The sequence below is a fragment of the Atheta coriaria genome, unplaced genomic scaffold, assembly GCF_025399875.1.
Source record: "Atheta coriaria isolate IRGN ID8LTWV9N9 unplaced genomic scaffold, Caltech_Dcor_3.1 hic_scaffold_4_pilon, whole genome shotgun sequence".
Taxonomy (NCBI): domain Eukaryota; kingdom Metazoa; phylum Arthropoda; class Insecta; order Coleoptera; family Staphylinidae; genus Dalotia; species Dalotia coriaria.
In genome coordinates, this window is record NW_027045446.1 from 3,932,081 (window position 1) to 3,948,917 (window position 16,837).

General features: G+C 34.3%; 2 protein-coding genes across 7 annotated transcripts; one reads left to right on the plus strand and one right to left on the minus strand.

Moving 5' to 3' along the window:
- Positions 1-7: 7 nt before the first annotated feature.
- CDase (neutral ceramidase) lies at positions 8-13,117 on the minus strand. 6 transcript variants are annotated; one of them, XM_065300385.1, is made up of 12 exons: positions 12,973-13,117; positions 3,099-3,533; positions 2,585-3,036; positions 2,328-2,526; positions 2,062-2,271; positions 1,887-2,003; positions 1,575-1,769; positions 1,277-1,507; positions 1,125-1,220; positions 808-975; positions 608-735; positions 8-408 (listed from the first exon to the last, which is right to left on the minus strand). In XM_065300385.1, exons 2-12 carry the CDS (start codon positions 3,219-3,221, stop codon positions 210-212), a joined length of 2,118 nt encoding a protein of 705 aa, XP_065156457.1. In that variant the 5' UTR covers positions 3,222-3,533; positions 12,973-13,117; the 3' UTR covers positions 8-209. The 6 variants fall into 6 exon arrangements, with proteins under 6 accessions (XP_065156457.1, XP_065156456.1, XP_065156458.1 ...); XM_065300384.1 differs by lacking the exon at positions 12,973-13,117 and adding an exon at positions 4,795-4,992; XM_065300386.1 differs by lacking the exon at positions 12,973-13,117 and adding an exon at positions 4,791-4,992.
- A 43-nt stretch (positions 13,118-13,160) lies between these two features.
- Positions 13,161-15,981, plus strand: PH4alphaEFB (prolyl 4-hydroxylase subunit alpha-1). The gene is made up of 9 exons (XM_065300390.1): positions 13,161-13,301; positions 13,361-13,719; positions 13,779-14,114; positions 14,179-14,351; positions 14,438-14,680; positions 14,735-14,959; positions 15,026-15,091; positions 15,340-15,505; positions 15,563-15,981. Exons 2-9 carry the CDS (start codon positions 13,380-13,382, stop codon positions 15,646-15,648), a joined length of 1,635 nt encoding a protein of 544 aa, XP_065156462.1. The 5' UTR covers positions 13,161-13,301; positions 13,361-13,379; the 3' UTR covers positions 15,649-15,981.
- Positions 15,982-16,837: the final 856 nt, after the last annotated feature.

The following is a 16,837-nucleotide window of genomic DNA, read 5'->3' on the forward strand; positions in this document are numbered from 1 at the left end:
AATGTAATTAAAATTTCTTGTATTTGCTTTATTTTTATATTTAACTGGCAAGATTCACAAAAATCTTTGAAAAATATTTCATAGACATAATAAAATATTAATTTCATCCCTTTGGTAGTTTAAAATTACCAAAATATTTTGGTATATAATTTTGAAACACAATTGGAATTTACTACCTATGTTGTTGCGCAAGATAATATTTTATAGTTCTAAAAACGCCGATAAATGCGATTCGACGTGAAAACGGCGAAGGGTTTGGAACTACCCTCATAAGGCACAATGCCGTTGATTGGAGACTTGCTATGACCCATGTGGCTGATACGGTAAATTCCGGGAGTGTAGCGTTCGGTAATATGCCAGTAGATTGTCACGCGGCTCGACGCCAGGAATGTACGTTTCCACCAAAACCTATTAATTCACAGAAGAAGTTAATTAAATTTTAAACTAAAAATGTTCATATTGAATTTTAGAAACATGCTGTCACAAAAGCAAAAAAAAAACTTATTTGAAACTATTCTGCTAGAAAAGTTGGAGTTGCGGATGAAACAAAAGCAAAACTAAAACAGCTACATTTTCACCATTTGCGGCAAGTTGGGTGTGAAAATACATTAAAGTTAATTGCCTCGTGTCCCAGCTGGCGTCGGTCGCGACCACTTCCCACCCATCTTCCGTCTGCCTCTCAACGTGCAAGTAACTTCCGCCGTGCCTCAAGTTATTCCTAGGATGACCCGACATCTGAAGGGAAAACAACACAATGATTTTATATCAAAATAGCTATTTATATAATGTGTTTTTTTTGCAACATACAAATTGGACAGTAACAGTGTCGCCTATGTGATATTCATTCTGAGGCTGGACGAGGCAGTCGCCAAAGTGTCTTTTAATCTCGGGGAGATCTAGTATCACCGGGGTGACGAAAGATATCTGCTTGTCGGTGGCATCTTCCGGGACCGGTCCCTCCGGAATTGATTCACCCTGCAAATGATAGCGACAAGCTTTAATTAAGTTCACTCACCAAACCGGCGACGTGCTTTTATAAATATTTACGGAATTTAATCAGCCGGATATTGTCATTTGCTATTTTTATATATAAAATCTAATTTTTGAAAATTAGTTTAAAATACCGTGAGGAGAGCTTTTAAAAGCTTCCTATACTGTTGCATATGAATGGACAGAGTGTGTGGTCCGTAAATTGTTGAAGCACCTTCATAACGTTGAACCTGAAACACAAATAAATTATTTAATAACAAAAATCAATAAAATATGTCATTATTACTTGATATTCTTCAAATGTTGTGATATAATCAGTATAGGTATTGCTCAATCCAGCGATAATGACCGTAGCGTCTACTCCGGAAACTTCCTTCGCCACCTGATTGAGTGCTTTACGCATGCGTCGACCGGACATTGTTGTAAACTCGCCCGGAATGGCGGCAATTACTAAATCACCAATCATTGCAACTTGTGTCGATAAAATTGATGGCTGCCAATCATAAGGTAACTTCATCTGTTTTATTATTAAATAAAGTGTGATTAGTAAAAACATTTTTAAATAAAAAATATATAATCAGTACTCTTCCAGTTGCTAGTAGAATTGGCTTAGGTGCATGACACTCAATATCATCAGGTTCAGGCTGCTGGAGAAAGTCCCGAACCAAGTTCCAAAACTCATTGGAAGTCACGGTGCCCTGTTGGAAATCAAATTCACCAGGACCGTCGGTAGTGCCCGCAGCAAAACTGTAACCCATAGCCGGTACACATCCCTTGACCTTGAACAAAAGTTTCGGGCAAGTTTATTACAACATCACAGGAAAATTTATTAATAAGATTACCGGACTATATTAGAATACAGGCGAAACTTTGGCAAAACTTAACCTTAAACTTACCGTTTGTTTTTGACCTAAATCATCAGTGATTTCCACTGTTTGCTCCGGCATATTGACGAATTGATGAATGGACTTAATAGGCCCGCTTATTTTACGTCCGGTTGAAGCAAAAACATTCTGTAATTATTTGTTTATTACAGAAATAATTTAATAATTAATATTAATATGTTTATACCATTGCTTCTGCAAATATTCTGTTGGCAATTATGCTTGTACTCTCATAGATATCATTTCCGGGTCCGGAGGCAATGCAATAAGTAGCTAATCCGCCGCAAGTGCTTGTATTGCGGTCGCAATTTTCCCCAGTATTGATGCACTTTGCTCCCTTAATGTTCGGGGACACATCTCCCAAATTAGCCGAAGCAAACGCAGCCACAAATTCACCCTAAGCAGAGGAAATGTAATCATTCAGAGAAATATAATGTGAGGTTAGAATTGTACCCGTCCTGGAAGTGCGCCATTGTTCATACTATCCTCAAACAAAATTGCAGCGTAACCAACATTATCGGATGTCACCAAATGATTAGTGTTGTTCATTGAAGTTGGATGCACTGCAAACCAGTTAATCACGCCGATTGGCTTACCATCTTTGGTTTTGAATTTTAGCTGGTATAGTTCTTTATCAACATTATGTTCATATCTATAAATATTCATTTAATAGAAGATAAATTTTTATTTAAAAAAAAATAAAATCTTACTCAGCTTTTTCTTCTTCCGGGTTTTGATCGTACGCTGATGGACTTCTATTAATATTAGCATCCAGGACCTGACCAACATCATAATAAATCTCACCATCAACCATTTTGTTATGAGCATTTTCAATTGCTTTGACAATACCATCCACAATCGCATCAAACGTTTCCTGTACGAAACCCAAGCAAGTAATATCAAAAACGACATCCATGAGGTATCCCCCGGGTCCACCGTGAGTGTGAGTTCCACTCAAGATGACATTATGTTCGTTGTATAGTAAATCCCCGTACTTTTCTTGGAGTTGACGCAGGATTACACGCCGCAAAGCGTGACCCATCATTCCGATGTCGGCGGAAACAAATGTTAAGCGGGATATACCATCATCGATTATGAAAGCGCGAGCAAATTGACGCAGGTGTAAACCTTCGCCTTTTTGCGTCAATTTCGCATAACCCATCTGGAGCAAAAAATATTAAAAGTGAATTTTGTGTTTGCGTTGTTGAAATTAAAATTGCTTACGAAAATGACTTCAGCAGGTGGTCCAGTCACGTCGGCAATACCGACACCGATTTTGTATTCGGCGTTTGCATGCCAAGCGCCCATAATGAGCGTGACACCGAAAAGGAGCGCAGAAGTCTGCATGGTTATTAGTATTCTCCGAAAATCCTCTGCACGTAACTTTTATATCCCTAAACTGAATTAACTTTGTCCAGGGCCCGCTTGTTATTTTAGCGAAATGTACTGCGCTGATGTATCGTGCCTCTGTTTATATTCTTTTTTCTGAAGTTCTATTTTTGTCGTGTTTTATTTTCTCATTTTTTTCAAATGCTTCGATGTTAATGTAATGCAAATACGACAACTAAATTCACGAATTTATGTATCTCTCTTGCTGGCGCCGAGTTTCCACGTTGAGTTATGTAAATTCCAGTCGCGTCGGTGTTGTTCGCTCACGGGCTGAAAATTCGAAAATACCACCGAAGATTAACATTAACAATTGCAAAAAACAAAAAAGCTTAAAATGCTAGTATTGTTAAAAGAGCTCTGAAATAATATGATTGGAGTAATGGAACATCAACAGAAGTGCAAAATCCAAAACAAACAAATCCAAAACAAACAAAGCTGGTGTGGAAAAGTGATTATGTATTAGATTACACTTGGAAATGACGCAATTCCTCGAATTAATTAAATTACATACCAAGTACAGACTGTATGTTAAAATACGGAAAGCTTATGATGTTCGATTTTCGATTAACGCCATCACCACCCTCGGTGGCTTCGCACTAGCCTGATGAACACAAATTGCCGATAAATTGGCTCGGTATTGAACTACGTACGTACAAATGCCACAAATCGTGAACAACAGTTTATATACTCACGTTGCACAAGTACCCATGAGGTAATCGCGCAATTTACAAAGTAAACATCGATTACGTACGATATCGAGTTCATTTGTGAAGCCCTTCTACTTCAGCTCACTTGAAAGATTTAATATCACGTGATATTAAACAAAAATCAGCAACACATCATATCAAAATGTATCACAACAAATCGGTTTATTCCCAAGTCTTAAATTAATATATAAAGCAATCTCATACAAAAATATAGCATTTTCAATAGTATGCAACTTAATATACTGGTAGCTATAAAGGCGCGCATCCCGGCAACTCTACCAACACACGAAAAGTTATGCTATTCCATGTGCGACGCCGGCAACGAAAAATATATTTGCTTCATTGAAAAGTTTTTTAATAACACGCTCCCGCTTTTATGAGCATTTAAAATATTTTCGGAACGCAAAGCATATACGAGTACGTCGTTTTACTTGGATTGTTAGCGAGCATAAGTAATAACTGATTAATTGCTTCGTAATTTATATGCTTGCATAATTGACATTCTCGTAATTATGAGTATACATTACATGAGACTATTAAACTCGTACCTCCAAATCTAACTTGAAATATTGTCTGACATGTTAAAGTTTGCACTCGATTTCCATATAAATATTCAGCTGAATGTAAAGTTCTAAGTGTGGAAATTTGAGTTATGTGTCTAGAATTTTGATCTAATGTTCCTACGTTAATCAAAGACAAAGTTTCGTGAGGTATTGCAATTTGTCGCTGTCAATCTCAACTATTTTAAACCTTTGATTAAAAAGAATCAAAGTAAATTAATGTTAATTCTATCGAAATAAATCGAAAATACTACTCGTACCTACCATTTGGGCTGCTCATTCACTAAAAGCTTCTCACTATTAATTAATCACTACCGTCGACTTTTCATGAACATATATCATTAAATCAACTTTATAGTATCACAAATATATCACACTCGAAGTAATTACACAAATTTTTGTCCTAATTTAATTATTATTATCAAAGTGGATTAATGTTGGGTGTTCATCCAACAAGAAAATAAACACAACTGTTTGGAAATATATATGAAAAAAAAAATAACAGTGTTAACCTTAGGCGAGACAGCCCGAGAGAGGTTGAGACATTTGTTGACAAAGACAATGGATTCGATTTAATTTCAATGTCGTACGAACTGAATCGTCGGTCATTGTAGAACTCGTTGCGTGCGCTAATTAGTATTCCAGAGCGTGTGTGCATTGCGTTTGATTTCCTTGCGTTTGATCATTATTCCACTTCTGCCTTCGTCTGTTGGCTGCCAATGACTCAGTCAATCGGTCATGCCTTAATTGTGAATACAAAAATAATTAGATGAGTGGAAACCCATTCCAGGCACGTGTTGTGTATATCATTCAGATTGCGTTCAACGATCCAGACATTCAAGTAATTAAATTCAAAATTGGTATGGTCATGGTGTTTTTTAAAAAATTGTCTTATATTACTCGGAAATCTTTATTATTTAGAGTGTATAAGTTTTTATTTATTTTTTAAGAAAAAGAAAAAAATCTATTTTTATTTATTGTTGAGTTGATACATTACACTCAATACTCGTGGCGGAAAATCAGTTGTCGTCAGCTTATTGTTATAACTTGGTTAGATATGTGTACAATATACTGTTTCAGTAGGTAATGTTGGTATGGAAACCAACTATGTTTCACTACGCGTCGAAAACTGTAAACTATGTGATATTGTCTCCGATACAAAGCCAAAACTAAAACAAGGATGCAATCAATCGCGCATAATTTACACTGCACATTCATCACCATACATAACGCAGCACATCAAAAGTTTTGACTAAACCAACAATTTAGCTTTGTTGACTTCCGCTTTTCAGTATTTACTGCAATTTGTAAGAAAATTTCCACATTTTTTATTGCGCACTCATTAAAATATTTATTGTAAATATAAATTGGAAAAAATTTATTTAATTGTTTGTTTTAAAGTTTTTATCGTGAATATTTTTACAAATAAATATTGCGAAACTATGTTGATGAATGTTGATTTGCTGTTTCGAATGTTTTATTTATGAAAATGCAAATATTGACTTAACAAAATAACCACAGTCAATACCTATACTTTTATGTAATATATTTATTTATCTATGTACCTATCTATATTAAAAATTATAATACTTCCCTTTTTCACTTTTAACATTTTTTATACTTACAAGTATATCATACCTACTTGAATAATATTGTTAAGTAGTTTTATTCTGCAAAACAAGTACTCAAAATTGTGCAACATCACGCATCAGTCAAGTTATAGTGGAGTGAATTTTATGCACTTCATTTTCAACGTGTCAGCCACGTATTTATTGAATCAAAGCTGTCAAAAACGATGTAAAAACCGCAGAAAACAAAAGATAAAGCAGACATGTTGATGCGATTCATAACTCGGTTGATAAATCTGTTTTTTACCTACAAAAAAACATTTCATTAATTCTGGCAACTATAAATGTCAGTTAATAATGATAGATGCCGACAAGATCTACACAGCTAATTATTTCTTCACATGCCGATGACGATTCCAGTTATTCAATCAAAAAAACAATGCGAAACAGACACAAACAGACGTAAAAACGAACACAAACAAACAAACATCATACATATTAATATTAATGAGATCTAAACATTTGTGCTTTATATAATTTAAAATATATGCTATACATTTATATGGAAAGAAATTGAATTTTACATTTTCGAGCACTTGAACATCATAGTAAATGATGTGAGAATCTCATCTTGAAAATTAAATTCGAGTTTTTATCGAATCAATTTTATTGAAAACTTTAATATAAAGTTATGCAAATTAAATTTTCTTTTCACTTTTCTCCGAATATTGGCAATATTTATGATCAAATCATGATTTTACTATATTTTTATCTTCTTCATAAATACCATAATTAATCGTTAAAGAAAACCACTTGATATCAATTACTCACGTTCTCTGTCTCGCTTGTAATAACTTTCATTCTTTCTATCAATTCGTCAGTCCCATTGAACTTTCTTGATTAGATTTATCGTTACTTCCAGTTTGATTATGATGAATGTTCAGTGTTTACTGTTCAAATCCACGCTCGGCGATTTTATTGCAGATGATTTTATTGTCGCAATTATTTACATTGGCGGTTTCGTATAATTAAGTAGGATACCACTTTACGAGGATTGTTTTTATTGCGATATACATTAAACGAAAACAATCAAAGTTAATTGAAATAAAAAGAAGTGAAAACCTTGGGAAACAACTTGAAATGTTTAAATATTCGACTTGTAGCGGACATGTAGCGATATCTATAAACAAATGCACGAACTAACTTTGTATCATGTAAAGCGTACTATAAATTCAAACATTTTAGTATTTAACAAGTTTTCAATCAAATTTATCATTAAATTTAAATATATTTCATCTTATAAAGAGCATTTTAAGCTTTTTTTTTTTCAATTTTCTTAAAATTAAAAACAAGTTTAATCAAAAATACTTTTTAAAAACTGAATTTTTACACATTTTCTATTTTTGATATGCAAATTTTTGGCATGACGTTCTGACATTTGAAGAAATTCATATCGCCTAAGTATGAATAATGTGCACTTTGCTAATGGCATAAGTTATGCAATATTGTCAACGCCCATCTTTTACGTCACTTCCTAACTCATTCATCGCGAAATGCCAAATACTCGTGAAGATTATAAGATAATCAATACAAGAACCATCATTATCATTGTGAATGATGCATAACTGCAAGATATATTTATGTTTATTCAACTGTGTCAGTTACTCTAAACACTGCTGATCTCAGTGGAAGGAGATGATTTGAACATGAGCATATTGCGCACATGTGTTCCCACAACGCTCCGAAGGTTCCAACACTCCCACATCCGCACCAATACTACTAAATCAACAGACTCATTTATCTCAATTGTCGATCCAACATTCAAAACGATTTCTGACATTCATGTTAGCAAGCAGAGACAATTTATCAACAGTGCGACATTATTACACATAGCCTGCAAGTGTTTATAAGATGTTTGATGTATATTTTCAAATATTTATAAAAATATACAGGTAGAAAGTGAGACGAGTTTCGTGATATGAAGCAGTGTAAAAACCGGTTCGCGTGGGTCAAGCCATGACCACACTCGGCGAGTTCCGACTACCGACTGTTTATCTACCGCCGGATCGTCTTCGGTAAGAAGCTAAGAAGTTCAAGAAGGGGAAGAAGAAGAAACGTCTTGTCTCCAAGACCTGCACCAACCGGCGTATTTCCAATCTACGATACAACGCGAGTGCTGCGAGTTATAAAATGTAAAACTGTGGGTTAAGCTAAGGCCAACGCTGAGGAAGACTCCGCAATAAAATCCAGAAGCTTGCGTTGCATTCACACAGTGCCGACGCTGCACAAAGTCGATAAACTGCTGTACATGCACATTGTGCTAGGAAAAGCGATCCAAGCGCTCTCCACACGCATCGACCAGCACCAAGCACAGCAGAAGCTCGAGAAACGTCAGATACGCCGGGAGGAAAAAGCTCTCAAAAGCTCCAACACTGCTTCACTCCCAAAGTTACCGTAGTCTTGTGTTCATTTAACTCCCAACCATCCCAGACGCACACTGTTTCAACATTGATGTGAACTAATAAATGAGCTTTCAAGCTCCACCAACATACCTAATATGAAGTTATTAATTTTGTGAAAAGCTCGAACGTCTAGTTTTAATTATAAGTCTTTACGGCTCCAGTGACTCGTAATTTGTGAACATTGTGCGCGAAACTTTCTGACAGAGTAATTTTAGACTTTGTGTTAGTGCCACACTCGATAAATATCATAAGGTAAAGTAAATTTAGATTTTACGTGCTTTGATCTGCCATATAACCTCAAAATTCACAAGCGTATGATACAAACAAGGGTGAATTCATCCCCTAGCAAGCGTCACACATCGAAATTATTTGATTTAAAACAAAATGTCACATCTTGCATGCAATTTATGACTGAATTGCGTACACATGTTTGAAATAAAATTTCTAGAAGTTTCGTTATCAACTAAAACATGCTTTATCAAAATAGAAACAAATGTTAAGCATATATCCTCCGGATGACACGATTTCATTCATCATACTGCATGTAATTCTTATAATATTAAGCGTTTTGTTAGCGTTGAGTTATTTTTAAGCACACAGAAGTTTTCGAATATTTTAACATTCTTGTACATTCGAAATATTAATTGTTGCAACCGGAGGATGTTGTCGAGTGCGTACGTGACTTGTTGGTTCGTAAATGTGTCGTACGGTTCCGACTTGCAAGTTAATCAATTTTTTCCGTGACCAATCGCGCCGCATTTCTGCTTCGTTTCTGTTTTAGTAATTATGAGCGTACACTGCATGCACGCAATTACACTCGTTGGCTATAGTTCCATCATGCAACGACAACGACAAAAAACTGAAGAAAATCTTATTTTATTCTTATTAACAATCTAAATCGTTAATGTAATGTGCAATCGCGATGAGTGTATCGTAATTAGTGTCACTTGTGTGCAAACAATCAAGCGTCGAATGAACTTTAGCGAATCTAACGCTTCGAAGACGATTCACTGCAATAGCAATAATTGAACACGCGTTGTGACACATAACACACGCAGAACAAGTAATGGCAATTGTTGGTTTACATTTTAAACGCATCTGTTGATGTTAATGTAGCGCGGAATGAAATCTGCTTCTAATGTTTGTTCTTGCGGTTTAAAAATAAATTCAATTACACGCGAATTATTTTCTGCATGCTGCGAACACCAGCTTCTGAGTTCGTGTTAAACTAAACCGCAGACATAATAAATGTCAACCGTATGAAAATATATTCATTTCAATCTTAACTTTGCGTTTAGATTAAATAATTTAAACTCAAAAATATGTATTAATTTATGATTTAAAAAAAACGCTTTAATTTTTTCAAAAATTATATTCTTGATCGTTTGGACTTTAATAAATATGTTATCAGACAGTTTTGATGTGTATGAATGCATTTTTGTATTAATTATACTGTTCGTGATAAATTTAAGGTCATTTTAACATTTTACAAAATAGGATTTTTAATTTTTCGAGGCGGATGTGTAAATTTTACGACATTCAATGCATAATTTAACGCCGCATTAAACATGAATGTAATACTATTTATATAAATGAACGAAATGTTAATATTTGCAACTTTTACAAAAATTGAATAGTCTTCTATTAACATCAAACGGATTCCCACGCTACTTTTTAAGCTTTTTGTTTCTTATTTCTGTTTCCATTCGATTCATTCCTGACGTTTTTTAAATGGAAGATAAATGATAATTTCTTGTTTCTTGACATTTTGACAACATTGACTAATAACTTGTGTTGCACATCATTAGACAAAAGGGTAATAAAACCAAATAAATAAAATAAGCAATAGTTATATTCATTTTCGACCTCGTGCTTTAACTTTTTGTTTCTTGAAAGTTTACGGCATGTTTTCATACTTTAAACACTTAAAGATGTTAAGGCAAAGAATAATTTAAAATTTATGTACACTATGTACTTAACTTTTCAACTTTAAACTTCTACTTGCGTAGAATTTCACCGAAACTTACTTAACACATTAAAGTGCTTTGTTTTGAAAATTTTAGAGATTGTAAAAGATGTTGTATCGCTAAACGGTCGAGACAACAATTTCCGACAGGTTAATTAGAAATAATCCCCCGCGTACATATAATTGTTCGCACGAATTGTGCGCGGCATTAATTGTCACGTCACGCGTGCACGTCGCCGATTTATGTAACTTCGTTTCACTTTTTCTTCTTTGCGTTATTTCCACCGTATCACCTTTAAAAATAACTCAATTTATCTTGACTTCAAAAGCAATTCAATTGCAAATTTGGTCAAAAATTCAATTCATTGAAGGATTCGTATTCAATTCAATGTAAATTGTCTATTCCCATTCAGGATTATCGATTGCGTTTGATTATTTATTTAAATAAGAATGTAAAATGTGAAGAGGTATCGAAAAGAAGCAAGTGTGAGGCTATTGTTGTGAATACTGTGAGAAACTTTTAAATGTCAGCACATTTTAGATTGCATTGCAATACAAAGGTGTGTGAGGACAGATTATATCCAGATAGATTGATAATTTTATAAATTTTCATTCTATTTATTTTACCAATGAATTAAAAATAGAGCATCACCTTGTTTGACCATAAAATAAAATCACAATAATGAATAGCAAATAAAACTAAATCACTCATTATTGTCACTCTCAATTAGAGTATAAAATTAGCACGTGTTTTTGACATTTAAACCATGAAATCGCTATAAATTCAAATAATGGTAATTCCTGCACTTCCGGTCAATGTTGACACACACGTAGTTGAAAAGTTGAAAACGATGAACTTAACTAATGATGATAATAAATAAATTATACAATGGCTGAACAATTGACTAGTTCAAAAATGTTGAATAAGCACACAAATGTGAATATTGTCCAATGATGATGATGACACATTTGAATTGTGTTCCATTCGTCAAATTATCATGATTTTACGTGTTTTATGCGCGCGTAATTGTTGAATTTTGGTTGAATTGAGTAATTTCCTTCCGCCTAATATTAAATCACCAAACTGCTTATACATTTGTACACAGCATTGTAACGTTTTGTGAAAGCTTAAAATCTGATACATAATTTATATTTATCTCAAACCAATATTTTACAATACCGATATTTTAAACATCTTTATTCTGCAGGTTATATTTAGAAACAATAAATTTTATTTCTGCGAAAATGTGAAACCACACCTCTTTTACTCTTTAGCTTACAAATTGTATGTAGATTACGAGGTTAATTGGTGTTCTTCTCACATTTGTTGTTGTTTTTGCATCTAGCATAGAACCAATTGTTTTGTTCTTAATTGATTGTAATTATTATACAATTAGCGCCTCGTTTACTCAACTCCGAAAGTTGATTATTAGCATATACTGAATGGAACAAATTAGAAAAAATATTGACACAATGCTTAAGAGTTTGGTAATATTTCATGCAGCAAAACCGAAAATTAATAATTAACAAACGTTGAGTAATCAAAGTAAAATTTCAAAATTACTTGCGTGTAATTATCGTAATTTGAGTTTAATTTGTCTTCTTCTTAATGTATTCAATATTTTTATGTCGTGGTATGAATTTATTGCTTCAAGCACACGAATTTTTACCATTTTATTACTTCGATTACTGCTATTACTATAATATGAATAGTCACGACTTATTTCTTTATTTAAATGTTTATTCACGACTTTCAGCATTATCAATCAATAATAAAACTCCACAATAACTTGATTTTACTGCAATTTTATTATACCGCAAGACATTATAATAACTTTTAAATACTTATACTTCTAGTTGCTTGAAACAATTTTGCAACACACGTTCTAAGTTTAAGTTTTCATCGTGCACATTCAGTCCCTCGGCGTGCAGCGTGTTTGTTTCTTACGGTTTTATCTTGTTTATTAGTCGATGGTAAAATTATTGCTTTGTGATTTGGTATTTAAAAAGTTTTGCAATTGCATACAATTACGCTCGAAACCACACGCCACGTATGAAGAGAAGAATACGAAGAATGAGATTGAGAAATTTGTGCACGAAACGTTTTGCAGCGCATTGTTGGCGATTGATTAGTGATAAATCGTGATAAACATTGCATCGTGCACTCACAGCACAAGAAACAACAATATTGCGCAGTTAAATCAAACGTAACCGTGTAATTTTTGTGCGAAAACAATTTCTTCATTAACTGTTGACATATAAGTTTAGCACAAAATTTTGTATGACTGAAACATCTTTACGCTTCTTGCTTAAACTGTTCAGTTATAACATGCTGTGGTATTGTACACGTGATCAAGGAGAAAGTAATTATGCAACATTTGCCAATATGATCATTTCCACTACGCTCCAGTTTCAAAAGATATTATTTATTATATTATGTACTTACAAATTTACATGTTTATTGCGGCGTGATAGGCGTGACAATGCAATTAATTTTTAATTATTGTTTAACTGATATCACTAAATTAAATTTTTGCTCGAATTCGCACAATTTTTACACGTTTTTAATGCATTTTTGTGTTCCAGTTTCCTTAAAACTATGTCCACGACGTTTGTTTGATGTCCCAGACGAGACCACCACATAGCCAACACTAGAACTAGATTGGATTTTTACCTGAGACTTTTTTTCACGTCTCGCGATCGTCTTAACTCGCCACCATCGCGTTACGAACTGCAACGAGCCACGAAATAATTTTATGACCGCCGTACCGTCACGTAATATACCTGTTTAAAAATTAATCAATGCATATGATTAACTGGATTTTTAATTACAGAAATTTTCGTCTCACCAAAATGCATTTTGGATCGTTTGCTTTCTTCTTCTGTTCGTTTTTAATTAACTTGAACCGTTTCAATGTTCGTGCCGAAGTTTTCACCGCTTTGGCCGAACTTGAAGAACTCCTACAGACCGAATCAGTGCTCATCAACGCTTTAGAGAGCTTTATTCAAACTCACGAACAAAAACTGGCTATACTCCGGCGATATGCAGAAGCATATCAAAACCAGCACGATATTGCTGCAGCTGATGTCCAAGTTTACGTCTCTAATCCCATCAACGCATATCTTCTGGTGAAGAGATTAACTACTGACTGGAAAGAAGTCCAAACTTTAATTGAAACAAACGCAGGAGCAGGTAAAATGAGTAATACATTAATTTAAACTTAGTATAATTTAAATTTTGATATTTTGCAGAGGTACTACATAATTTAACAACATACAGGCAGCATTTAAAGTTCCCAACGGATGAAGACTTGAATGGAGCTGCTGTAGCGTTGACGCGCCTGCAGGACACATACAAATTGGACACGTCCTCTTTGGCACGCGGTGAATTAAACGGAGTAAAGTACTCCACGGAATTAAACGCGGCGGATTGCTTTGAATTGGGGAGACAATCCTATAACAATGAAGATTATTATCATACCCAGTTGTGGATGCGTGAAGCCGATGTACGGCTGGGACGCGAAGTCAACGAAACAGTTCACAGAAGTGATATTTTAGAATATTTGGCTTTTAGTACTTTTAAACAAGGTAAAATAAATCCAAAATCATTTGCTATTATTAATATCTAATAATTATTGATTTATATTGATAGGAAACGTGCATTTGGCGTTGGACCTTACAAATAAACTCTTGGAATTGGTCCCGACTCATCCCAGAGCGACGGGTAACAAAGTTTACTATGAAAATTCAATTGAGAAGACTAATCTCGAGCAACGAAAAGGTGATGATGGCACAGACCAGGTTGCTGAGGTTATCACCCATCCAGTAAGCATTAAAAAAGTATTGCATACTTTTTGATAGAATATTATGATATGTATTGGATAAAATTAGCTTAACAATTTAATTCCAAGGCTCCTCTTCATCCTGATCCCCATCGCCACTTGTACGAACAATTATGTCGTGGCGAAGAAATGTTGGAATCTCACCTGGCTGCTGAGCTGAAATGTTTTTACTATAAACCGAAACACAATAAATTCCTGCAATTGGCACCGTTTAAAGTGGAAGAAGCTTACAAATCGCCTCGTATTTTGATTTTCTACGATGTCATGTCCGATAGTGAGATTGCGTTGATCAAGAGGATGGCTCAACCCAGAGTAAGTCTTTTATTTGTGTATTTATTTATTTGAGTATAATGTGCTTCTTTGTAGTTTAAACGTGCAACCGTACAAAACTCACAAACGGGAGAACTTGAAACCGCTCAATATCGTATTAGTAAGTCCGCATGGTTGAAGGATAACGAACATAAGCACATTGCTACTGTTAGCCGAAGGGTTCAGGATATGACAGGTCTTACAATGAAGAGTGCTGAGGAGTTACAAGTGGTGAATTATGGAATTGGTGGACATTATGAACCACATTATGATTTTGCCAGGGTAAGTTGTCTTTATGGGAACAACAATCATTATTAATTTATGATTAATCATATGCTTTCTTTGCAGAAAGAAGAAACAAATGCATTTAAAAGCCTAGGAACAGGAAATCGTATTGCAACTGTTCTTTTCTATGTAAGTATATTATATCTAACATATTATTGAGATCATATGTATTTTTATTGAATTAACAATAGTTTTACGAGAGGGTGAATATTAATACATATAAATCAAAGAAAACGCTTTAACACTCACAAGTTATCGTTGTTAAACGATACCATATTCGTAAAACCATTGCAAATCAATGCAAGTGTTTGTCCAACCCTATGGATAACTACTCGTATTTCGCCCATTCTGTAAGTATTTTAATATTTGTTTGATAGATGAGTGATGTACCTCAAGGTGGAGCAACAGTTTTCCCCAATATTAAAGTAGCGCTCTGGCCTACGAAAGGTGCGGCTGCCTTTTGGTTTAACTTACATCCTGATGGAGAGGGCGATAAAAGGACGAGACATGCAGCTTGTCCTGTTCTGGCAGGCTCCAAATGGGGTAAGTTTCGAAAATATTCGCATTTGTTTTACTTACAGAACACGTTTTGTGTTGTAGTTTCGAATAAATGGATCCACGAACGCGAGCAAGAATTCCGACGACCTTGTGACTTAATACAAACCCCATCTGACCTAACGGCGTAGCATAATTAGCAACAATTATTTTATTTTTATCAACAACTTCATAAAATCAACACATGCTTTTTATTTTGTTTTGGTCGACATCTTTTTCTTATATCATCATTTGAGTTTTTTTGTAATATACGAAATTATACCAAAAATTTTAAACCAAGCCAGTCATATTGTAAATTTTATTGATAGAGAGTGATAACAAGTACACTAAATGATCCTATTATTGATAATATAATTTTATATTTACAATTTTTATAAACAGATTTAGTAATATGTACTGTATTGAGTAATCAATATTCTGTAAAATGTTTTGTGTTTAAATATAATATATAAAGTTTAACAATATTAAGTTAATTAATATAAATGTTTGTTACCTGATGGGGAGAGAAATACATAATTTCCTCACCCCCCAAAGGACTACTGGCAGTGCCCTAAAGTACATATCAAAATTAGCGTTGTTTCAAACATTTGCAAAAATGCCGTCGGAAACACCCAGTTACCATTAACTAATTGACTTTGTTGAAGTATGTATCTTACAAATATCTTAAGGTTCAAGAGTCGCCCAACACAACGCATATCTTTTCAATCTTCTCACTCTTCTGGAAATCCCTAAAATGCTCCTTGAAAATTTGCATTTTTCAAGAAAATTGAAAACATGGTGTGAAAAACACCCTGTATCTCGTGAACTAATTGACTTCTTAAGAATTTGTCGCCGCCATGTTATAGCTCGTGAGTCCCTCTATACCAGTGGTTCCTAACCTGGGGGTAATTACCCCCGCAGGGGTAAAACGGGGATTCTAGGGCGGTAACACGGGATGGCACGAAATAGTATTAAAATAGTAATAAACAAAATAATACTACGGTAAACGGTAGCACAGCTATTTATATATTATATAAATTTTTATATTTTCGTCCGAATTTATGTGGTAATAATTATTTTAAAATAGCTAGGGGTAAACTCAATTCCCACATGGGTAGTGACCTTGAAAAGGTTAGGAACCACTGCTCTATACGATGCATACCTTTTCAACCTTCTAGCCCTTCCGGAAGTGCCCTAAAACGCCCTCTAAAGATTGGCATTTTTGAAAAAAATTGAAAACATGGTATGAAAAACACCCTGTATCCCGTGAACTAATTGATTTTCTAGGAGTTTCTTACCGCCATGTTAAAGTTCGAGAGTTTCTCTATACGATGCATACAT

Excerpts from the sequence above, each read along its gene's own strand:
- CDase (XM_065300385.1), bottom strand. The coding sequence starts at position 3,221 with ATGCAGACTTCTGCGCTCCTTTTCGGTGTCACGCTCATTATGGGCGCT. Across the intron at positions 2,004-2,061 it reads GAATATTTGCAGAAGCAATG|AATGTTTTTGCTTCAACCGG; the intron begins GTATAAACATAT and ends AAATAATTACAG. Across the intron at positions 736-807 it reads ACACTGTTACTGTCCAATTT|ATGTCGGGTCATCCTAGGAA; the intron begins GTATGTTGCAAA and ends TTTTCCCTTCAG.
- PH4alphaEFB (XM_065300390.1), top strand. The coding sequence starts at position 13,380 with ATGCATTTTGGATCGTTTGCTTTCTTCTTCTGTTCGTTTTTAATTAAC. Across the intron at positions 13,720-13,778 it reads TGAAACAAACGCAGGAGCAG|AGGTACTACATAATTTAACA; the intron begins GTAAAATGAGTA and ends GATATTTTGCAG. Across the intron at positions 15,506-15,562 it reads TCTGGCAGGCTCCAAATGGG|TTTCGAATAAATGGATCCAC; the intron begins GTAAGTTTCGAA and ends TTTGTGTTGTAG.